The 24,554-nt window shown below is 44.5% G+C and overlaps 1 protein-coding gene across 3 annotated transcripts; it reads left to right on the forward strand.

Moving 5' to 3' along the window:
- Nucleotides 1-8,849: 8,849 nt before the first annotated feature.
- Nucleotides 8,850-23,753, forward strand: LOC122938634 (pre-mRNA 3'-end-processing factor FIP1-like). 3 transcript variants are annotated; one of them, XM_044294337.1, is made up of 10 exons: nt 8,850-9,038; nt 12,549-12,600; nt 15,803-15,860; nt 15,977-16,039; nt 16,816-16,916; nt 16,996-17,060; nt 20,495-20,602; nt 20,750-20,880; nt 22,924-23,033; nt 23,651-23,753. In XM_044294337.1, the coding sequence occupies exons 1-10, from the start codon at nt 8,861-8,863 to the stop codon at nt 23,751-23,753; spliced, it is 969 nt and encodes a 322-aa protein (XP_044150272.1). In that variant the 5' UTR covers nt 8,850-8,860. The 3 variants fall into 3 exon arrangements, with proteins under 3 accessions (XP_044150272.1, XP_044150344.1, XP_044150431.1); XM_044294409.1 differs by having other exon boundaries at nt 23,654-23,753; XM_044294496.1 differs by lacking the exon at nt 15,977-16,039.
- Nucleotides 23,754-24,554: the final 801 nt, after the last annotated feature.

A 24,554-nucleotide genomic window follows, 5' to 3' on the forward strand; every position in this document is an offset into this window, starting at 1 on the left:
ACTGGTGGAAACACAGACCGACCCACCAGTACTGGTTGAACAATGTACGAGATTTGACATCATTGAGAATAAATTAGCAGATATATTATCAGTTGCGCAGATCACTAATCAGTCAGTTTTAGATGTCTCCACCACCGTACAGACACTGCAGACTGAGCTTACTCTTATTAGAGAAGACATGAATAAAATTAGGGCCGATATCTCAATTGTACACACTGGGTTATCTAAGGTTCAAATAGAACAGCGACAGATGACAAAAAAAATAGAAGAATTGGACAAAGAAAACAAACGGATTAATGCAAGACTAACCGATATGGAGGATAGAGCACGTCGCAATAATCTTAGAATAGTGGGCCTCCCAGAGGGGGTAGAGGGGGGGAACCCTGCGGCGTATATGCAAAAATGGCTGACTGAAATGCTAGGATCAGACGGAGATACTCCTGCACTATGTGTGGAGAGAGCACATAGAATTCCTACAAAAAAGACTCCGCCGGGTGGCCCCCCTCGTGCCCTCTTAATTAGGATACTATCCTCCAGTGACAGAGATTGGGTGCTTCGACGCAAGAGGGATTTAGGTGATACTACCCTCGACGGACACCAGATACAGATATACCCCGACTTCTCTAAGGATACTCAAAGCAAGCGTAGGGAGTATTTTGATATCAAGAAAAGATTACGGGATGGAAATATCAAATACTCTATGTTATACCCTGCCAAGCTAAGAGTGGTGTACAGAGATACTGTAATGTTTTTCCATTCACCTAGAGAAACTCTAGAATGGTTAGATTCTGTCAGGATTTAGACGTCGGGTCTTGGTGGCAGGAGACCTGCCCAATGAAGGGGGTGTGGGAACAGAGGGGGCTGCCCATGGACGGATGGGCGAATAAGTAAGAGGTTTACAATGATGCTTCGCATCAGTGAACCAGTTAGGGGGATGAGGGGTGGGGGTCAAACGGGGTGGGTGGGCAGTGGGTGGGGGAGGATTCTGGCATGGTTGCGGTTGCCCCTGGGGGGCGATGGACGCCTCCTCTATAACTCATAATATGACCAATAATAGAGTTATGATATGGAATGTGCGTGGACTGGCCGATAGAATAAAACGGGTTGTGGTTTTTGATCTGATTATTCGACACCTCCCTGCAATAGTTGCCCTATTAGAAACGCACGCGACACCTAATATCCCCGGATATCTAATAAAAAGATGGGCGGCGCACCAGTTCCATTCCGGCTTCTCGACATACTCCCGAGGGATCAGTGTGTATGTACATCAAAGCATTGACTTTGTTCTGCTGGACCAATTGATTGATATAGATGGGAGATATATCTTCCTCTATGCTCAATGGAACGGCAGAAAGTGCGTTCTTGCTTTCCTGTACATCCCGCCTCCGTTTACAATGACAGTCCTAAAACAGCTGGCGCTTTTTATGCATAATATAGAGCGATCGCCGATATTAATATGTGGTGATTTTAACTGCGTACTGGATCCGGCGCTGGATAGAATTTCAGCTGCTCGGAATAGTGCGCAGGGAAAGCACGCCCTACTTCGCGGGTTCTGTGAGGAGATAGGATTAATAGATGTCTGGCGATGGCTCTATGGTAACAAACAGGTGTTCTCTTGCTTTAGTAAAGCGTACAGTGCTATGTCCAGGATTGATATGGCCTTGGCTAATGAGCAGATGCTTGATTCCGTTTTAAAAATGACATATGAGGCCCACGGCATATCCGACCACTCACCGATCTTACTAGTGATGAAGACCGGACAACAAGCTGGGATTAGCAGACCGTTCAGATTGAATGAACATTGGTTAACTATACTAAATGACTCTGCAGGGATAGATAGAGAACTTGCGCAATTTTGGCAAGAGAATAATGGCACAGCACATGTCCACTTTGTTTGGGATGCCATGAAGGCATTTATGCGCGGGCTCTATTTCTCCAGAATAAAAAAGAAAAAAAATGAATTTTTTGCTGAGCAAAAAAAATTGGAGGCAAATATTTCATATCTGGAGGGTTGTATCCGTGTACGGAATGATGCGAATACGCGCACTAAGTTAAAATCCACTAAAGATCACTATACCATCTTTATGAGGAAAAAAGCGCAGAATCAATTATTTTTTAGGGGCTATAAAGATTTCTGTGAGGGAGGCACCCCGAGTAAACTACTGGTTTCCATTATAGCGAACCAAAAGCCCCCCCAAAGAATTAGACAAATACTGACGGGTGACGGGCGTAGATTGGAAGGAGGAGTGGAGATGGAGAGAGAGTTTGTTAAGTACTTTGACAGTTTATATCGATCTAGCGTGACAGATACAGTGACTGAAATAGATGACTATTTGGAACAGGTTAGGATCCCGGTGCTGTCGGACTCGGACTCTGCCCCCTTGAGCGCCCCCATCTCTTTGGAGGAGCTACAGGTGGCCTTGCACGAGACCCGGGGCTCCTCGGTGCCCGGATCGGACGGGCTCCCATTTGGCATATATAAGTGCCATGCGGAGATACTTTTGCCCGGACTGTTACAGGTCCTAAATGAATCTAGCAAATGTGGAAGGTTGCCCCCCTCTCTGACTGAAGCAACGGTCACACTGATCCTTAAGAAAGAGAAAATGGGCAATAAAGTGGAGGATTATCGCCCTATATCGTTGCTTAATGCAGACTATAAAATAGTTGCAAAAGTTCTCTCCAACAGGCTAAAAAAAGTAATAACCCGCCTGGTCCATGTAGATCAGACCGGGTTCATCCCCGGGCGACAGATACAGTCCAACATACGCCGGACCATCCTGAATATTCAGATTGGAGGGGGGGAGGACCGCTCCATCCTGTCATTGGATGCCGCTAAGGCGTTCGATCGGGTGGAGTGGCCCTTCCTCTGGCGTGTTATGCATATGATGAATCTGGGCCAGGAATTTATTGGATGGGTTAAATTGCTATATAGTGAAGCAACAGCCAGAATTAAGGTTAATGGGGTGCTCACACCTGCCGTTTCCCTAAAGCGGGGGACACGCCAGGGATGCCCCCTCTCTCCACTTCTCTTCTCAATTTTTATGGAACCCCTCGCCTGCAGAATACGGGCTGAAACCGGTATAGTGGGTTTCGGGGGGAGAGGGACAGATGATAAGATCTGTCTATACGCAGATGACGTCTTACTCTACCTGAATGACGGATGGAGAAGCGTCCCTGATGTTATGCGGATAACAGAGGAATTCGGCAGAATTGCCGGATATGAGATAAACTGGACAAAGTCTGTACTCTTCCCCCTGAACCGGATGCCTCCCCTGAATGATCTTAGGATCAGAATCATTGCCCCTACAGACCATTTAGATTACCTTGGGATAAAAATCAGTAATACCATTATGGATTATAATAAGCTAAACATTACCCCTTTAGTTGTGAAGATAAAAAGAAAAATAAGGGTATGGCAGAAACTTCCGCTCTCGCAGATTAACAGGATTGCGCTAATCAAAATGGTTCTGTTGCCTTGGATACTGTACACGGTTAGCTCCTGTCCAGCTTGGATTGAGGACAGTGTTTTCAATTTGATTGATCGCTTGATAAATGACCTGATATGGGGCAGAAAGAGGGTCCGCATTAAATTACAATATTTGCAAATGGTGCCAAGTAATGGTGGCCTAGGCTTACCCCACTTCCAAATTTATTACCTGTGTGCACAGCTACAATGGTGTGTTAATACCGGGGACGGAGCACTACTATCCCATATCCTAGGTCAACGCCAACAGCATGTAAACAATATTTTTAGTATACTGGAAACTGGGCTGTTTCAGCGCGCAGACTATTTCTGCCCCATCGGGGCCGCGCTACAGAAATCCTGGAATAAAATTAAGGCACTTATTCAGGCCCCCCAAATTCTGGACTTTTCCCCGCTATGGGATAACCCCGTGTTAACAGAATTCCGGACACTTAACGAAAATGAATATTGGACTCGTAGAGGTATCACATTAATTTCACATATATACACGAAAGGGAAAATTAAATCAATAGGAGAATTGACACAACAGACACCAATAACTGCATTAGAGCACTATAGATACTGCCAATTACAACACGCATTAGTAAGCACACTCAAAAAAACACCTTTTACAAGTTTCACGCAGGGGTTTTTATTATTTTGCTACAATATCGTTGGGAATAAAGTTAAGATTTCACTAATATATAGGAGATTTATTGAGGAATTAAGCTCCATCACTAAATTTAAAAGTGTAGATAAATGGAAGACGGACATTGGGGATTGTAACCCCTTACAATGGCGGGAAATATACCAAAATATTAAGAAGGCTTCCCTTTCACGACAACACCGATTGATACAATTTAAAATAATACATCGCCTATATGTTACCCCGAGTCTCTTATCCAAAATGTACAGTAATAAGGGTCAGGAATTTAGCTGCCTGAAATGCTCTCTTGTAGCCGCAGGGTTTGTACACATGCTGTGGGACTGCCCTGCCATTAGGACCTTTTGGGGCAGTATATTTCAGACCATGGCGGTAAATTGTAGGAATAATCCCCCCTTTACTATCCAAGTAGCTGTGCTTGGACTCTTTCCTCCCGAGTACAAAAATAGAACCACCAAAAAAGAACAGGCGTACTGGTTGAAGGGACTTCTTTTGGCCAAGGTGATAATTCTGAGACAGTGGGTGAAAGATAGACCTCCTATAATAAATGAATGGCAAAGCTTAATGACGAGAATAACACACTTTGAGGACATGAAACGACGCGGGGTGAGAAATGCCATATGAATGGGCGTATACAGATGGGAAATGGCGAGAGGAAACACCCTGACTGAAACCAATGACCATCTACTGCTGTGACTATTACTATTACCTCACCATAATCTAATAAACTACTTGCATCCTTATACAATAAACTTTATCGGCACTGTCCATACTAGATGGAGTTGACAAAATGCTCGGAGAAATACCCCAGAAAGGAGTAGGGGGACCTCGCCGCCCCACGTGGCGGCCGCACCAATGCCAGACGGGACGGGTGGGGGGATGATGAGGGGGGGGGGATGGGCTCCTGGGTTTTGACATTCATGCCAGAGAATTGACGCAAAAATTGAGTTATTCTGATTATAGATGTGTTTCCACATATGCATGTTCTCTGGTATGGCAGTGATACACTGTTTTAAATGATTCGATATACGTGTGTATTTTTTGTGATTAGATATCTGTTTTATCTTGTTTATATTTGGAAAAAAAACAATAAAGATATATTTATATAAAAAAAAAACATGAACGTGACTGGTGTTGAGCAAGAGGATGCTCCACCGGCCTACTCTCCGGGACCGGAGAGACCCGCCTGCCCGCCACCGAGGACGCAACCGGAGACCTACTATGGCTCCTGGAGAGACTTCTTCCAGCCCTCATTCAAGTGGTCAGCTCTGATGGCAGAGATCCGGGAGGCCGCCATAAAGAAGACAACTAAAACCAAGATATACTATGAAGAACTGGCAAAGACCGTTCATGAGTGCCACACCGACACACAACCCCGCCTGGAAAGGAGAATGGGGTTGGTTGTGGCCTTTGACAAGGACCGAGGCTTCGGTTTCATAAAAGACTACCTGACTGGAAGAGACTTATATGTCAATAGGAGGTCCGTCAAGCGGAGCTACCTCCCAGAACGTTTACATAACCTCCGCGAGGGAGAGGCGGTTGAATTTACCCCTGCTGAGGGCCTGCGAGGCCCCTACGCCACTGCCGTGTCCCGTCCGAAAAAGAAATCGGAGGACTGGGACCTTGATGAGGACTACTCTGGCTGCGAGCACGAACCTGTGTGCTCTCCGGAGGACAACCCTGGCTGCGAGCGCGAACCTGTGTGCTCTCCAGGCCCGGCCCATCATGCCTTCCAGGAACGGGGCTCTTTCATTGGCCCAAATGTATTCTGGCAGCCAACAGTGGTGGAAAAGAGGGTTAGCCCATGGCCCTCACCTGAGTTGCCTCGCAGGGAGAAAACTGTCCGTGAGCTTCAGGATGCCGAGAGATTCCGAGCTACCCTGGAAAATATCCGCAGAGGGAGGAAAGCAGACGCCTCACCTGAGCCTGCAGCGGCTGCGCAGGACGAACCACCCACCTTCCAAGTGCCGACAGCGACAGCGGAGACCAGCGATCCCGACTCCGAAAGCCTGGACGACCAGATCGTGCGGCTGGAGCTGAAATTGCGGGAGCTACGCCAGACTGCCTCCGCCAGGATCCGGACTCCACCTGACCTACAAGAAAGAGGACGTAAGGACTCGGACGTCTCCGGGTCTAAGGTGAGAGTACCTGTCCCTGCCAGTCGTCCCTCCTTAGTACCGGCACCTGCGGTGGGATCCTCATACGCTGTGCACCGGCGCACAGAGCCAGTCGTTCCAGAACCCACCGGACCGCTTGCAGCAGCGGTACCCAGGCCAGTGCAGCAGCCCACGATTGTTATGCCTGCTCCGGTGAGGTCAGCGACTTTGATTACCCCTAGGCCTATGGGGCCTATACCTATCAGGGGTCCGTTTATGTTGCAGTTGCCCCCCAATACAGTGTTGTGGGCACATCCATCTGTTGAATCTCAATACAGGCCCAATATACAAATGGAGCCAGGGAGCACCACTGAAATGCAAAGTGAATATGATATGCCCCTGTGAATTGGCCTGCTAGGCCCTTGATGTTTGCTTTATTTACCAAGGGATCCTAAAGAAGACTTAACCCTTCCAGGACAGGAGTCCTTCGTTGTTTTGGCCCTCTGTTGCTGCTGCCAGTTACCCACGGCTCAGTGGAGGCAGCAAGCCACTGAAATACCACATGCAGCAAGGCCATCTTGTTTTACAGGACCTCCTGCCTGCTTTCTCCCTGTTTGGTGGAAAAGAAAAAAGAACCTGGGTACGGACTCATTTTAAATGCTTTGAGCCTCCAAGAATTGTTATTTAATAGTTTTTATATTTTCCATGGACTACAACTGTTCTATCATGGACAATTTGCACTTATGGACTATCCTGGTTTATTGTTACGCTGTGCCAGGTCAGCGCCCCTGTTCCCATTGTGTTATCCTGAGAGAAGATCTCTGCGTCCTGACGTCCAGAAGGATAAGGTACTCCCCAAGGTGGTTAAAGAGAAAGTATTGTTACCTGTGGTTATTTCTTTTGGCACTTGTAAGGGTTCTGGGAAGGCATTTATTGATTCTGGGTTCGCCTCTAATTTTATTGACCACAATTTTGCTTTGTCTCTTGGTGTGCCCATTTTATCTCTTGCTAACCTCATTCATATTATTGCTATTGACTCCACTCCCTTGGTGGGTGGAACAGTAGAGTATTGTGACCCTTCGAGGATGGGGTAGGGGCAGTACAATCCCAAGGGGCATCAACTCTCACCAACCTGAGGCCTTGCGCTTTCTTTTCTCATAAGTTCTCTTCTACTGAGAGAAATTATGATATTGGTAATCAAGAGTTACTTGCTATTAAATGGACCTTAGAGGAATGGCGTCATTTTTTGCAGGGGGCTCAACATTGTGTGACGGTGCTTACTGATCATAAGAATTTAATGTTTTTGGAATCTGCTAAACGTTTGAATCCCAGACAGGCTAGGTGGGCATTGTTCTTTACACACTTTAACTTTTGCATTACTTTCAGGCCAGGAAGTAAAAATGTCAAAGCTGATGCCCTATCCCGGAGTTTTTGTGCCTTTCAGTCTCCTGATACTCCACTAGAACCTATTTTGCCGGCAGGTATCATTGTGGCTGCGATTTGATGACAGAGATTACTGCGGGACAACACTTAGTTCCGGTACAATCCCCTAAAGATACGTTGTTTGTCCCTGGTCATTTGCTCCTCTGACTATTAGGTAAGTGCCACAATTCTGGTTTTAGTGGGCATCCTGGCATAAATGCCACCAAGGAACTTGTTTGATCTATGCCCCCATTACGCCAGAGATCTAACTTTTATAATATGCTAATTAGCCTCTAGGAGCAGAGAGGGGCGTTGTTCCTGCTCCTGGAGGCTCCGTTCTCCCACCTTTGTCGCCTCCCTCCAAGTCCTGATTGACAGGGCCGGGCAGCGCTCGCATCTGTCTGCCAGCCTTGTGCTGTGGTGAAATCTCGCGCCGTTCAGCATTCGGCACAAGCGCGGTGAGGGAAAGACGCTGGCAGCCTCCTCACCACGCCTGCGCCGAATGGCACGAGATTTCTCCAGAGCACAGGCTGGCAGACGGATGTGAGTGCTGCCTGGCCCTGTCAATCAGGACTTAGAGGGAGGTGACAAAGGTGGGAGAACGGAGCCTCTAGGAGCAGGAACAACCCCCCCCCCCCCGCCCCCGCTCCCTGCTTCTAGGGGCTAATTAGCATATTATAAAAGTTAGATTTCTGGCGTAATGGGGGCATAGATAAAAGTAGGAACAGGCTAGTTAGCTTTAGCTGACATTAGCACATCGCTGTCAGCTAACTTAATAGGGTAAAATCTGGTGACAGAATCAGTTTAATTACTTTTTAACCCCCTCCCCCCATATCTTGTCCTGAAGTCTCAGCATAAAAATATTGAAAATGTTGTCGTCACAAGAACATAACTGGACCTCTACAACCCGATAATAGCCGTTACTTTCTAGCACTCATTGCCTATTGAGTCCCCAGCACAGACCAGGGCCTGACGACTCTTTTTTTTTTTTTTTTTTTTTTTTTTTTTTTTTGACAGACCAGCGAAATCAATAAAGTTTTTTTTAAAAAAGTGGCAAACTAAGCCCAAAAGCAACATGGCCGCCGCGATAGCACACGGACTACCACGTGACGTTCATTGTGCATTTCAATTGGTTGCTTGGAGTTCCGCCGGCTGTTCGTGACTGGAGCTTGCAGTTTCTCGCGATAGCTGCTTTTCCCTCTTTCCACAAGAAAGATGTCCGCCGGGGGAGAGCTGGTGGAGCGGATGGTGGTTACGTCGGAGATTGGCGGCTCCAACGCGGCCGCTGCTCCTTCCTCAACCACCTCCCCAACAGCAGCGAGCACAGCCACCGCTACTACAGTGACTGCGGGCGAAGGAGGCGGGGATGAGGAGGAAGAGTGGCTGTATGGGGGTACGAGTCTTGCGTGTGTTGTGCGTGGTTGTAGTGTGGCCTGCAGTGAGAAGCCTGGTGGCCGCACGGTGTGAACTCATGTGCTTCCTCCGTATTGCGGTTCCATGAGCTCAGTATTGTGGCAGCACGTGTCACCCTAATGTCCTCCACTGTCCAGCACATGTCAGCCATGTTATCAGTCCCTTCTGGCCATAAAGGTGTTCTCCCCCTTGTATCCTGCTCCCACCCACAGCTTCCAAGGGGTTTCCCCACAATAGACACTTGTCACCTATCCCCTGCATGAGCGCATGCTCAGCGCTGGCCTATGCATCCTCTTCCTCACTGTAGTCGTGCGGAACCAAGTTATGGTCCGTGGTAGCGGAATCCATAACGCGATTCTAAGATACGCTGAACTTTAGACGCCGAACTTAGAAAAACACAAGTTCGCTCAACACTATTCAGCCCCCAATCCCGCTGGGGTCTCAGAGATTCCCGGTAGCTGCCTTCTCTCTCCGTATGCAGGTGTATGGGCCCCTGACGGATGGCTTTACACGTACAGCTTTCTATCCAGTCAGTGGCCTATTGATCTGATTGAAATTTATCTTATTCGTCAGAGATCTCCTGGAAAATCATTGACTATTACATTATGACTGTAATCCTAGTCATCAGTGTTTAATGCCAGAGATTTATTGTACAAGTCATTGTAACTGAGAAAGCGGGTGTCTCGCAAAAGGCCTTCAAGACATTATACAAGTTGTCCAGTTGCTTGCTGCTATGCCATGCTCTGGATGAATGAGAACCTTCACCGAAGTATCGAGGTCTCTTCAAGACTGCGTGTCACCACAAAATGTAGTGCCATCTGCAGACCGCCAAGCAGATTGATAGTTTTATGGAAAAACTGTGTAATTTATACATTCATCTCTTTCTGGGCACATCCTCTGCTGCTTCCTCCTCAGACATCACATCCATTGCCCTTGTGTCTTCTGCCTGGTGCTGGAGCATGGATGCCCTTCTCATCTATGTGGACAGGTTCCCCCCATTCTCTAGTAGAGCAGAGAACTGAATAGATGGTTGCTAGACAGTGAAAAACCCCTCCAAAGCTTACAGGGCGGTCAGGCGAGGGGAATATTTGAAGTCTGTTTTCCCTGAGTCTGGCTTGATCTCCTCTTTGCCACACATTGTTAAATCAGGCTTACCTTTGGACCTAACACCTTTTGTCTAGAAATGCTTCTCCAGTTTTCTGCACCTGGAGTGGCTTTGAGACATAAATCTGGAGTGAAGCTCATTAACATGGCGAACCATGCCCACTCATTTATCTACTTTTCAAAACTGGAGCAAGTGGTGTAAAAATGCAAAAAAGTTTCCCCAAATTTTCGGCAAGCGAGCTAAAAAGTCACAAGTCCTATTGGGTGACTGAAGACAGGATTGTGGAGCGCAGGGCTGATAGTGTTTCCTACGTGCTGTGCCCCTGTAAAAAGCACTTGCTGGTGGAGCTGGACAGGGTGTTTTCCGATATGTTTGCATGAGAAAATGTTTCTTCCTATGAAATGGAGGACATGACATTATAGGGGTTTTCCCTGGAGCTAAATATTTATGATCCTTCCTTGAAATAGGCCATCACTATCAGTTGATTGGGGTCTGAGCACGCGGTACCCCTGCTGATCAGCTGTGGGAAGCTTCTCCAACCTGTGACGTCGGGTCAGCCCGTTCTCCAACCTGTGACGTCGGGTCAGTCCCATTCAAGCTGCAATACCAAGTACAGCTGCTATACGACGTATAAGGCTACTTTCACACTGGCGTTTTGGCTTTCCGTTTGTGAGATGCGTTCAGGGCTCTCACAAGCGGTCCAAAACGGATCAGTTTTGCCCTAATTCATTCTGAATGGAAAAGGATCCGCTCGGAATGCATCAGTTCAGTCTCCATTCCGTCTCCATTCCGCTTTGGAGGCGGACACTGCTTGCAACGTTTTGCTGTGCGCTTGACGAAACTGAGCCAAACGGATCCGTCCTGGCACACAATGTAAGTCAATGGGGACCGATCCGTTTTCTATGACACAATCTGGCACAATTGAAAACGGATCAGTCTCCCATTGACTTTCAATGGTGTTGAAGACGGATCCGTCTTGGCTATGTTAAAGATAATACAAACCGATCCGTTCTGAGCGGATGCAGACGGATGTATTATCTGAACGGATCCGTCCATGACGGATCTGCACAAAACACGAGTGTGAAAGTAGCCTGAAACTGTGCCTGGGGATACTGTAAGGAGGCTTGAACCTCTTCAGACAACTGATCAGCTGGAGTCGGACCCCCACTGATGTGATATTGACGACTTGTCCTGAGAATAATCCACCTATATTTAAAGGGAATCTGTCCCCAACGTCCTCCCTGTCAAACTGTTTGCATAGACACATAGCTGTGGTTCAACTGCTCTTATTTTGTTGATCTGAGTCTCTGTTCCCAACTTCTAAATATGCAAATTAGGCTTTTGGTGCAATGAGGTCGTCACCGTTGCTCTTGTTGCACCCAAGTTCCGCTCCTTTTGTGTGGTCAGTCCCTGGCTGCTTTCATTGACAGGGCTAGGCAATTACAAAGCAACGAGGGAGGGTCTGGCCACAGAAAGAAGTGGAGCTTGGGTGCAATAAGAGCAATGGTGACACCCTCGTTGCACCAAAGGCCTCACTTCCATATTAAGAAGTGTTATGACTCTGGAACGGAGCCTCAGATCAACAAAAGAAAACCTGGCTTTAAAAGGGTTTTCTGAGATTTTTTTTTTACCGATTTAAATATCCTTGTCTGATCGCTGGGGGTTTGACACCCAGGACACCCGCGGATCAGCTGTTTGAGAAGGCATTAGTGCTCCTGTGGGCGCTGCGGCCTTCTGGCAGTTCACCAAGAACAGCGCCGTACATTGTATAACGGTTGTACTTGGTGTCGCAGCTCAGCATCATTCACTTGAATGGAGCTGAGCTGCTCCTAGGCCACGTGAACGACGTCACTGAGAAATGGCTGTGGCGCTCCTAGCTGATCGGCTGGGGTCAGACCCCCGCCGATCAGGTACTGAAGACCTTTCCTGAGGATAGATCATAAGTTAAAAAAAAAAAAAAAAAAAAAAAAAATCTCCGAAAACCCCTTTAAATCAGGTGAACCACAGCTATGTGTCTATGCAAATAGTTTGTGGTCATTGGTGACCGATTCCCTTTATCTCCCAGAAAACGCCTTTATAGGGGTTGTCCGGGATTTTACAAGCGATGTCCTATCTTCAGGAAGGCCGTTTGATCAGCTGTGGTCCAACACCTTGCATTTCCAGCTGTTTGAGTAGCTTTAGTGCCAGAACTCCACAGCTCCCTCTATTGTGTGGTGGCCAGAGCTGGTTACTGCACAGCGGCTCCTATTCACTTCATTGGGGGCAGCGCTGCAGTAACCAGCTCCATCCTCTGCACATTGTCAGGGCTGAAGGATGTCGGATAACCAAAAAGATTGGATTATGTGAAATTCAGCTTCCATTTTTGTCTGTTGTGTGTTAATATAGAGGAAAATGAAGCTGCTGGGCCGGAGGTTGACGATGAAGAGGACATGTCAAGGTGAGGCTTTGTAGCAGTCAGATCGGCTTTTGCTTGCATGCCGCATAATTATCGCAGAAATGTCTGACTGAAAAAGTGGGTTGCTTCTGCACGTAATTCGTCACGGTCACCCTTCTCATGTATGGGAAAAGTTGATGAAATAAACTGCAGTTCACAACAGGGCACATCTACAACAGTTGTACAGCAGCCGTCTGGTTTACAGTTCTCAGCCGCTCCTGTCAGAACTTAACGGAAGTGGACAGTGCTCCAGCGGCCCGGCTGATCTACAATCGTTAATGCATGAAAACTGGCGGAAAAAATAGATCCTTGATTTCAGTTTCTGGTGCTCAGACGGCACAAGTTGGGGCATCTTTTAATACATTTTCCACATCTTACCCTGGGTGATTTTTTTTTATTTTTTTCCCTTCATGTCGTATAAAAGGCCAGTCTTCATAAATCTGCTCCATTGTGTTTCGTGGATAGTCAGTGATCATGTCCCTATAGTGTAGGTATCAGTGAACCTTCACAGTAGACTACTAGTGCATCCCAGCAAATTTGAATATCATTGAAAAGTTAATTAATGTAGCAATTCAATTCAAAAAGTATAACTTGTATATTATATATATTCATTAAACACAGACTGACGTATTTCAAGCGTTTATTTATTTTAATGTTGATGATTATGGCTTACTGCTAATGAAAACCCAAGAGTCAGGATCTCAGAAAATGTGAAAAAGTTCAATATTATAGACTGTCACACTCTAGTCATCTAGTCAACACAAAACTCCTGCAAAGGTTTCCTAAGCCTTTAAATGGTTTAGTAGGCTACTCAATCATGGGGAAGACTGCTGACTTGACAGTTGTCCAGAAGACAGTCATTGACACCTTCATGCTAAAGAAGCCGGCTGTTCACAAATCACTGTATACAGACATATTAATGGAAAGTTGAGTGGAAGGAAAAATGCGGTACAAAAATGTGCACAAGCAACAGGGATAACCGCAGCCTTGAAAGGATTGTCAAGAATTTAGGGGAGATTCACAAGGAGTGGATTACGGCTGGAGTCAGTGCTTCAAGAGCCACCACACACAGATGTATCCAGGACATGGGCTACAACTAGTACACTCCTTGTGTCAAGCCACTCATGACCCAGAGACGATGTCAGAAGCGTCTTACCTGGGCCAAGGAGAAAATGGACTGGACTGCTGTTCAGTGGTCCAAAGTCCTGTTTTCAGATGGAAGTAAGTTTTGCATTTAATTTAGAAATCGAGGTCCCAGAGTCTGGAGGAAGAGCAGAGAGGCACACAATTCAAGTTGCTTGAGGTCCAGTGTGAAGTTTCCACAATCAGTGATGGTTTGGTGAGTTCTGTCATCTGCTGGTTTTGGTCTACTGTGTTTATATCAAGCCTGAAGTCAGCGCAGCCATCTACCAGGAGATTGTAGAGCACTTCATGCTTCAGTCTGCTGACAAGCTTTATGGAGATGCTAATTCCATTTTCCAGTAAGACACTGCCCACACATCCAAAAGTACCAATACCTGATTTAATAACTACCGTATTACTGTGCTTTATTGGCATGCAAACTTGCCGGACCTAAACGCCATAGATTTTCTATGGGATATTGTCAAGAGGAAGATGAGACACCAGACCCAATGATGCAGACGAGCTGAAGTCCGATATCAAAGCACTGGGCTTCCTTAACACCTCAGCAGTGCCACAGGCTGAACGCCTCCATGCCACGCCACATTGATAGAGTAATTCATGGAAAAAGAGCCCTGACCATGTATTGAGTGCATATCCTGTACATACTTTTCCATAGACCAACATTTCTGTATTAAAAATTATTTTTTTACTTGGTCTCGTATAACATTTTAATTTTCTGAGATCTGTCTTTTGGGTTTTCATTAGCTGTAAGCCATAATCATCAACATTAGGCCTCATGCACACGACCGTTGTTCCGTTTTTCGTGATTTTCTGTGGACCTTATGACTTTCAATGGGTCAGTCGAAAACTCAGCTAATGCACCGTTTGTCATCCGCGTCCGTGGTTCCAGTCCGTCCCAAAAATATAACCTGTCCTATTTTTTTTCACTGAAAACGGTTCGCGGACCCATTCAAGTCAATGGGACCGTGAAAAAACGCGGAGGCACACAAGATTGTCGTCTGTGTCTGTTTTTTTTCCTATCATTTGCATGGCAAAATTGACTTTTTTTTTTTACTTTCCTTCATGTCTGGAGAGCCTCCAAAAATAAAGGAAGACACACGGAAACAACAACGGTCGTGTGCATGAGGCCTTAAAGGGAACCTGTCACCTGGATTTTCTGTATAGAGCTGAGGACATGGGTTGCTAGATGGCCGCTAGCACATCCACAATACCCAGTCCCCATAGCTCTGTGTGCTTTTATTGTGTAAAAACCCCCCGATTTGATCCATATGCAAATTACCCTGAGATGTTTCCTGTATGAGAGAGGAGTCTAGTGTGAAGGAGCCCAGCACCTACCCGCATCCTCCGAATCTCCTCCTTGCTCCCCAACGTCAGAAAGCCAGAGCACCTTAATCTCGCGATGCGCGAGCGTCGTCATAGTGTTCCTTCCCTGTGCTGGCATCAGCCCCAGGGAAGGAACTGCGCATGCGCTAGCTCGCGCATCACGAGATTACGGCACTTTGGCTTTCTGACGTTGGGGAGCAAGGAGGAGATTCGGAGGATGCGGGTAGGTGCTGGGCTCCTTCACACTAGACTCCTCTCTCATACAGGACACATCTCAGGGTAATTTGCATATGGATCAAATCGGGGGGTTTTTACACAATAAAAGCACACTGGACTCATCTCCGGGACAGGACACCTCTCGGGGTAATTTGCATATGGATCAAATCGTATTTTTTTTACACAAAATAAAAGCACACAGAGCTATGGGGACTGGGTATTGCAGATGTGCTAGCGGCCATCTAGCAACCCATGTCCTCGGCTATATACCCAAAATCCCTGTGACAGGTTCCTTTTAACAAAATCAACTTATTGCAGTAAATCAGTGTAACGTTTTGATGATATTCTAATTTATTGAGATGCACCAGGGGTTTCTCCTCTTTTGCAGGCATCATATGAATATTGAATATGGATATTGTTCCTAGTGAATGAATATTTTATGAATGTAATTTTACTTAAGACACGGCAGTGGACAGGGATGCCATACTGTATATTTTCCTTAATTTTCAAATTTTTTCCATAGCTCGCATCCGCTACCTGTTGTTGAAGTGGAGACTACTGAGAATGGTGTGGCCAAAGCGGTGAGTTTACAAAACACAAGTCTTCATGCTCCATTTTTTTATTTTTCTAATGGATGACATGGGTGTGAAAGGTGTTGGGGTTGTGCAGTGGCATAATATTCATTACCTATTCTCAGGATAGGTCATCAATATCAGACTGGCCGGGGTCCATCTCCCCGCACCTCTACCGACCGGCTCATGTGAGTGCTGCATCCTCTTCAATATTTGCCTGCACAACTTTTCCCTTGTGGCGGTGCACTGTAACTACAACAGTCCATCACATTTATTTTTTTGCTTTTAAATTGGTCTTAAAAAAAAATCAATGTTTTTCACTTTAAAACAGAAGTACTGTAGATCAGTTTAGGAGTTTTCCCCGCACATTTTTGAGTAGATTTCTCAGCCTTTCCGCACCAAATTTACTTGCTGTTTTTTTGTTGTTGTTGAGATTTTGCCCTGATCTCTCCCTTAGCATTGCAAAAGGTAAAATCCACACAAAAAAATGTGCAGAAACAATGAAAATGCTGCAGATTTCAAAATCCACACAGCAGGTCAATTTCCCCATGGAAGAAAAAAAGCAAAGTGTTCATGAGATTTGTCAAATCTCATTCCCTTTGCCGGTACCGTATTATGCTGTGGTTTTTCCACACCAAAATCCACAATGTGTACAGGTATGGACTCCCAAGCTTAGTGTGAACTTAACCTACGGAGAACTTTTTTCCCGACACTCGTGTGGTATAGGAATGGCAACTGAGAGCCAGGCCTGATCGATCAACATCTTGGTCAGGCTGCCTAATGGCGAGGCGATAATGTAAAGTAAGGAAAGTGGGGACCTTTGATTCCTTTGGAATAAGTAACGTTTGGCCTTTGGACCCCTAGAGTATATAGAGCTGTAATTTATTACACGTTTATTATGTTTAGCAAATGTAATGCATGTTTACTTACATTTCTGCGTTTTTATTTTTTCTACCTGTGTAAGGTGACCGAAACAGAAGATGACAGTGATAGCGATAGTGATGATGACGACGACGACGTCCATGTAACTATAGGAGATATTAAAACAGGAGCTCCTCAGTATGGGTATGTAGCTACTGCTTTAAAGCTAGGTTGAACTTGTATGCAATTCATTCTCATAACGTTTAAATACTTATTCTTTTAGGAGCTATGGGACAACCCCAGTTAACCTGAATATTAAAACTGGAGGCAGAATCTATGGATCTTCTGGTAAGCTACAACTTAGTTATTGCAATCTTGCCATTTACGGATGGGTTATCCTCTTTCAGAAAAATAAAAAGCAGCAGGACATGCTAGAAAATGAAAAAAATACAATTACCTTTTCCATTCCCCACTGATCTAGTGCAGACGCTCTAGTGGTCCCTCCAGTCTTTGTTTGCTGTAGGCCAACACATAACAGTTGCAGCCAATCGGTGGTCTCAGCAGTCACATGCCATACTACTACTCTCACTGGCTGCAGCTGTCATGTCCTGGCCATTTGCGAACAATGACTGGGGGAACCACCAGAGCATGTGTGCTGGATCAGTGGAATTGAAGAGATGAATAGTATGTTTTTGTTTTGTTTTTCCTCTCCATATTTAGCTCATATGCTGCTGTCTTTATTATCCTCCTTAACCCCTTCCCTACATATGGCATAATAGTACGTCATGGGGGCAAGTGACTTGCTGCATTTTGAAGTACTATTACATCACGGTGATCCGGGCCCCTGCTGTATCCGCCGGCATCGCTGTAAAAGCAGACGCCGGCGGATTAACCCCTTCTATGCCGCGGTCAGCTTGGAGCGCGGCATAGAAGGTGCATGCGGCAGGTGAGGTTGCCCATCGGGTCCCCGCGCTGCTGTGGCGGGGACCCCATGGGTGACAAGGCAGCCCCATGCCATGCACAGGCTGCCCAATGCTTTGCACGGCATCGGGACCTGCCTTCTACAGGCATGATTCGTTTGGTGGTAAAAGCAGAATTGAGTTATGGATTCCGTTACCATAGACCACAATGCAATTCTATGACGAGGTATTCCGTTATTCATTCAGTCATAATAGAAGTCGATGGGCTGCAAAACGGATCCGTCCCGTTTCAGTTAAGCAGGGTAGTCCTCTCCCGGATCAGTAGTGACGGCCATAGACTTCTATTATGACGGAATGAATAACGGAATGCCTTTAGAGGTAGGTGCCTTTGTGAGGCTGTTTTGGCACGGTTTTTATTTTTTTTACAACTTTCATCTGACAGGGTATATCATGTGCTATTTTTATAGAGCAGGTTGTTACGGATGCAATGATATCAAATATGTCTACTTTCTTTGTTTGTAGAGATGAGTGAATTTCATGTTATGAAATTCGTTCACGCCTAGTTTGGTGGTAAAAGCAGAATGGCGCTAGGGATTCCGTTACCACGGACCATAATGCAATTCTATGATGGAATGCATAATGGAATGCCTTTAGGGGCTTTCGGTTATTCATTCTGTTATAATAGAAGTCTATGGCCTGCATAATGGATCCGTCCTGTTTCCGTTATGGAGGAGATGACTCCCCTGCATAACGGAAACGGTACGGATCCGTTTTGCAGCCCATAGACTTCTATTATGATGGAATGGTTAACGCAATGCCTCTAAGGCTAGGTCTACACGACGACATTTGTCGCGCGGCAAAAAGTCGCGCAACATTTTGTTGCACCAATGTCGCGCGACAATTTTTATAATGGCAGTCTATGGTGTCGCACTGCAACATGCGACATGTTGCGACTGCGACGCGACAGTCGCAGAAAAATCCATCTTGAATGGATTTTCTGCGACTGTCGCAGTCGCAGCATGTCGCATGTTGCAGTGCGACACCATAGACTGCCATTATAAAAATTGTCGCGCGACATTGGTGCAACAAAATGTCGCGCGACAAATGTCGTCATGTAGACCTAGCCTAAAGGCATTTTGTTATGCATTCCATCATAGAATTGCATTATGGTCCGTGGTAACGGAATCCCTAGCGCCATTCTGCTTTTACCACCAAACGAAGCGTGAACGAATTTCATAACATGAAATTCGCTCATCTCTACAAACAAAGAAAGTAGACATATTTGATATCATTGCGTCTGTAACAACCTGCTCTATAAAAATAGTACATGATCTACCCTGTCAGATGAATGTTGTAAAAAAAATTAAAACGGTGCCATTTTTGGGCTACCTTGCCAAAAAACTAAATATAGAGCAATTAAAAATCATATGTACCCCAAAATAGTACCAATAAAACTGGCACCTTATCCCCTACTTTCCAAGATGTGGTCACTTTTTGGGAGTTTCTACTGTAGAGGTGCATCAGGTGGCACAAATGGGATTTGGAATCTAAAACCAGTCCAGCAAAATCTGCCTTCCAAAAACCTTATGGCATTCCTTTCCTTTTGTGCCCTGCCGTGCGCCCTTACATCAGTTTACAACCACATGTGGGGTGTTTCTGTAAACTGCAGAATCAGGGTAATAAATATTGAGTTTTGTTTGGCTGTTAACCATCGATGTGTTAAAGAAAAAAATGGATTAAAATGGAAAATCTGCCAAAAAAGTGAAATTTAGACATTTCATCTCTATTTTCCTTTAATTCTTGTGGAACAACTAAAGGGTTAACAAAGTTTGTAAAATCAGTTGTGAGTAACTTGAGGGGTGTAGTTTCTACAATGGGGTCATTTATCGGGGGTTTCCACTATGTAAGCCCCACACAGTGACTTCAGACCTGAACTGGTCCTTAAAAAGTGGGGTTTGGAAATTTTCTTCAAATTTTTAATAATTGCTTCTAAATGTCTAAGCCTTGTAACGTCCTAAAATAAAGTGACATTTCCAAAATGATGCCAACATAAAGTGGACATATGGGGAATGTTGAGTAATAAATATTTTAGGAGGTATCTCTTTCTGTTTTAAAAGCAGAGAAATTTAAATTTTGAAAATTGCGAAGTAATCATGAAGTACAAAGTGTCATGAGAAAACAAGCTCAGAATGGCTTGAATTTTTTACATTTTTTTGTGGGGTGAATTAAAAATAAAATAAAAAATATTACGATGTTTGTTTTGTTCTAAAAATGACATGACGTCTTTATTTGCTACAATGACAGCAGTACTAAATTTGCATTGTTTTTCTTTTGTTTAACTACTTTGAAAGAATTCAAATTTTCTTTGTATTGCCATTGGATCTATGAAACTGTTTTTTTTTTTTTTGTTTTTTTTTTTAAAGGTTAACTATAGGCTCCACAATTTTGTTGTGGAGATTCCTATTGAAATGCAGAAGGAGCTCCTTCCCTTTCCTAACCCCACAAATGCTGCAGTCACTATAGGCAACATCTGAGGGGTTAAATTACCAGGATCAGCCTCATTGCTGATAATTGTCATTGTCAATGGGTGCTGGCTTGGTTCAGGTTTTTTTATGCTAATTTTTCCTCTTTTTTTTTTTCTTTTTAATAATGGCTATGGTAAATTGGTGTGAACAGAAAATATAAATGTTATGGCTCTAAAAGTGCGGGGAGTAAAAAATGAAAATTGAACATTGCTCATTCCTGAAAGGGTTAATGACCACTCTTTGGTGCACTGCACATTTTTGTATGTTACCTGCTGCTCATTGAACTAAAAAGAAAGTAATGCAGAAATGTGAGTTATTCTTTATTTTACTTTTACAGGAGGAAAAGTAAAGGGAGTGGATTTGGATGCCCCTGGCAGTATTAATGGAGTTCCTCTGGTGGATGTGGACTTGGATTCTTTTGAGGACAAACCTTGGAGAAAGCCAGGTAATTTTATGGACCATGTTACTGTCTGTTTACAGCAGGAGGAGTGCACATCCTAATTACAGGACCATGGTCTTCAGCCACTGGTACTACCTTCACCTATTGGTGTCTATAGGAACGTTATTGTAGAATCTTGTTTCTGATTTCTAGGCGCTGATCTCTCTGACTACTTCAATTATGGATTCAACGAAGATTCCTGGAAAGCCTACTGTGAAAAACAGAAGAGACTTCGGATGGGTCTGGAAGCACTTCCAGTCTCATCGTCAACGAATAAAATTACGGTACAATGAAAGACAGATTTGTATTTTACCTCTTGTAAAAGAGTAAGAGTATGTCCAGCAGCCAACATCTGTGGCCTATATATGCCAGTAGTAAGGAGGAAAATTCTGGCTCTTGTCCCTCACTAGTCTATGGAGAATGAAAGACTCAGTCAAGGAAGCACTCTTTCATTAAAAAAAGGTAAAAAGTTAATTCCGAATTGTCAATCCTACTTTGAGCACTGCAGGTTACGGATGTGGTGGGTCCTGTTCACACCGCGCTGCTCTCCAATAACTCCACTCTAACCACTTCAGCATGTGCCGACAGTCATCAATACGCCAATTACGGTCTTCTTGCCACATATCTATTCTATATTGGTCAAGACCATGAGTACCGCAATGAGTTTTAATCCCAAACCAGCTTTTATTATACTCACAAACTTGAGGAATACAGGCATATCAGATAATTTGACCGGTTTCCCCATCTATCACCCTGGCTTTGTCAGGGGTGCATATCCCGCCCATCAAGGGCGTGTTTTTTACATACAGATTCGGCTCCTCCTTCTACCTGCATAACATCCTCCCAATTTGCTTGTGCATTACAATAAATATTTAAAACCTTAAAAATACATGATTAAAAAGCATACAAAAAAAATCGTTTTTACATCTAAAACAATACTGTCAAACAAAATCTCATCCCCTCTTATCAATGACCTCTCTTTCCGTTTCATAATCACATGTCCATGTATGGCCAATTAGAGATCACGATCATAATCCATTCATACAATCCCTACTGCCCCTCCCGTTGATTCCTGTTCACACCATCTAGTCTATACCTACTATAAGAATGATTTTTTATATATAGTTCCCATTCTATACTCCTCTTACAGAAACATTATAATTTTACACACAGAAAACACAGAAATATACAAACTAGCGCCTCCTTGGCGAAAGACAACATGTTTCTTTTTATACCAAACAGGGTTTCAAATCAAATTCCACATTTAACCCTAAAGGTTGCAGGGTTCCCAATTTGTAGATCCACTCTACCTCGCGGCGTTTGGACCCCCCTCCCCCCCCGCCATTTATTAGTCACGTGCAACAAACTTTAACCCTGATGGGTTTTTATTTTGTGCTTTTTTTTTAAATGTGCTAAAACACTGTTTCTAGTCCTTCTTTTTTTTTTTATATTTCTAACATGTTCCTGTATGCGAGTTTTTAATTTTCTCAGGGTTTGTCCTACATACTGGAGTCCACATGGGCAATCCAACATGTAGCCGTCCCTATAGTTTCACAAGATAGTTCACCTTCAATCCTAAATGTACCCCCATTGCTTCTAGATACCACTTTTTTCTGACTCTTTTACCATGGCATACAAAAGCCGCACTCTATTTCATAGTCTGTCTCTACAGTGCATTTCATTCTCCTAAGACTACTGTGTAATATGCCGCATAGTCATAAGATTAGATATATCCAAACTGTTATCACAAGGTGGCAGCTCTTCCATAAGCCAGTTAAGCTCATATTAGACGTGCAGATTAATTCACGGATCAATGCTAACAAGCGTTCGTATGAATGCTCCTCAGCGATCTAGCAGTGTAATACTGCTGCCGATTACCCGTTCATTGGGCAATTGGAATCTTTACGAAGGTTTAAAAATGATTGTTTGCCGGGGGCAGGTCACGTTCTGCCTCCGGCAATGAATCATTGATTCCAATTGCCCAGTGAGGGACGAGCCATACTGAGGAGGAGATCGCTGCATGTAATAGTGGTCTCCTCTGTTGCCAGAAAGGAACACTTCCTTCCCGACAATCGCCTGGATGATCTACTCGTGTATTTTAGAGTAGTTTCTTTAATGGTTGTGGATCAATTATTAGTCCATCGTTACCACATGTGACACTGTTAGCCTATGTGGATAGAGATTTTGGAAATGACCAGTATTTTACCAATCCAAGAGTTGCAATATAACCCTCGTGTCCTATAGCTCTTTGTGACACTGATGCTATAAGTCTTACAGTTATGCATCTTCTGTGTCTATGGTGTGAGGTTTGTATATTTTTTTTATAGGTACAGCAGGGAAGAACTGGAAATTCTGAGAAAGACGGTGTCTTACAGACAACAAAACCAGAGTTCACGTCTCCATCATCTTTATTTAAATCTGGGGCACCACCTCCAAGGTAAGAGTTTGTCTTGCTTGACCTCTACAGGCAGCTGTGCATGTAGCCCATAATAGCCAAGAAGATAGCAGTTGTATGTTTGCCCATATCCTTTACCTATGGGTAGTACCATCCATCCCCACCATCTGTGAATATGGTTGGGCTCTTCTCAATAACTCATAACTGAATCCTGGCACAGAGTAGTAAAGCCAATGTGCAGGGAGAACCAGTGCAGTGCTAAACCAACTCTGTGGCTCCGTCAGTTCCAGGATCAGTGGGGCCCTGACTTGTATGGATGGAGTATGCTAGAGATTAGAGAAAATTCCCAGGGATTCGAATCGCTGAATGGGTTTAAAGGGTGCACTTTCACAGACACTTCATTTTGGAAATGAGCCGGGCTCATAGGCTCCCAAGGATCATTTAGAATTGTTTAGGCTGGATTTCCTCCTAAATTTGCAAAAATGTTTAACGTGAAATCACTGGCTTTCTGGTGCAGTCGAGAATTGCCTTCAGTTTTCTGGTATTGGACCTATTTGCCCTGTTCTTGCTTATTCTGTATTTATATATATTCTATATTTGCTTGTTACATGTTTGGTGACAGTGTTTCAGTATTTTCCTGCTATTTAAATGTTTTCCAGTAGAAAGCTCTCGGGCACAATTGACGTCATTGGACAAACCACCACAATAACTCGCGTGGAGGGCCGCCGACGAGGCGCTAATGAAAGCAATATTCAGGTATAGCGTTCTGCCACATTGACATGCTGTGCAACTGTTTATATCAGTACTGGTGATTTAAAGGGGTTGTGTCTGGTCCATTGAAGTAAATGCTACAATACTACTCAGCACAATTGTATTATTTTTAAGTGGTCATGCTTTATGTTTCATCCTGGACAACAATTTATTTGTTTTATTTTTTAATCATTTTTGGCAAAAAAAAAAAATTATTTTTCCATGTCACTATATATATATAAAAAAAGTGTGTAATCCTGCAATTTTCACACTGGCCACTAGGCCTAAAATATATTAAAGGGGTTATCCAATACTGCCCCCCCATATGCCAGGCCCCTCACAGGGAATATACTTACCCCGCTCCCTGCGCCACTCTTGGTCTTAAATTGCGCACGGGTTTACTTGCACTGCTTGCTGGGATTTTTGTTTATTCATTATCTTGTTGGGCTTTTTTTAATTGAATGATTAAACGTTAAGTATTATAGATAGGGCCACTTTTCCGTTTATTGCCTTTCAAGTGCACTTAGCAGCTGAAGACATCTGTGTTGGTCCCATGTTCATATGTGCATGCATGGCTGAGAAGTTTTAATATATGCAAATAAGCCTTGAGGCGCAACGGGGGCGTAGCCATTATTCTTAGAGGCTTTGCTCTCTCTGCAACTACAGCGCCCTCTGCCCCTTGATTTACAGGGCCAGGCAGGTGTGATGAACTTTACACTGTCTGACCTGTCATAGTGCAGAGGATGCAGCAGTTACAGAGAGAGCTGAGCCTCTAGGAGTAATGACAACACCCCTGTTGCTCCTAGAGGCTCA

Source organism: Bufo gargarizans, chromosome 1 (genome assembly GCF_014858855.1).
Source record: "Bufo gargarizans isolate SCDJY-AF-19 chromosome 1, ASM1485885v1, whole genome shotgun sequence".
Classification (NCBI taxonomy): Eukaryota; Metazoa; Chordata; class Amphibia; order Anura; family Bufonidae; genus Bufo; species Bufo gargarizans.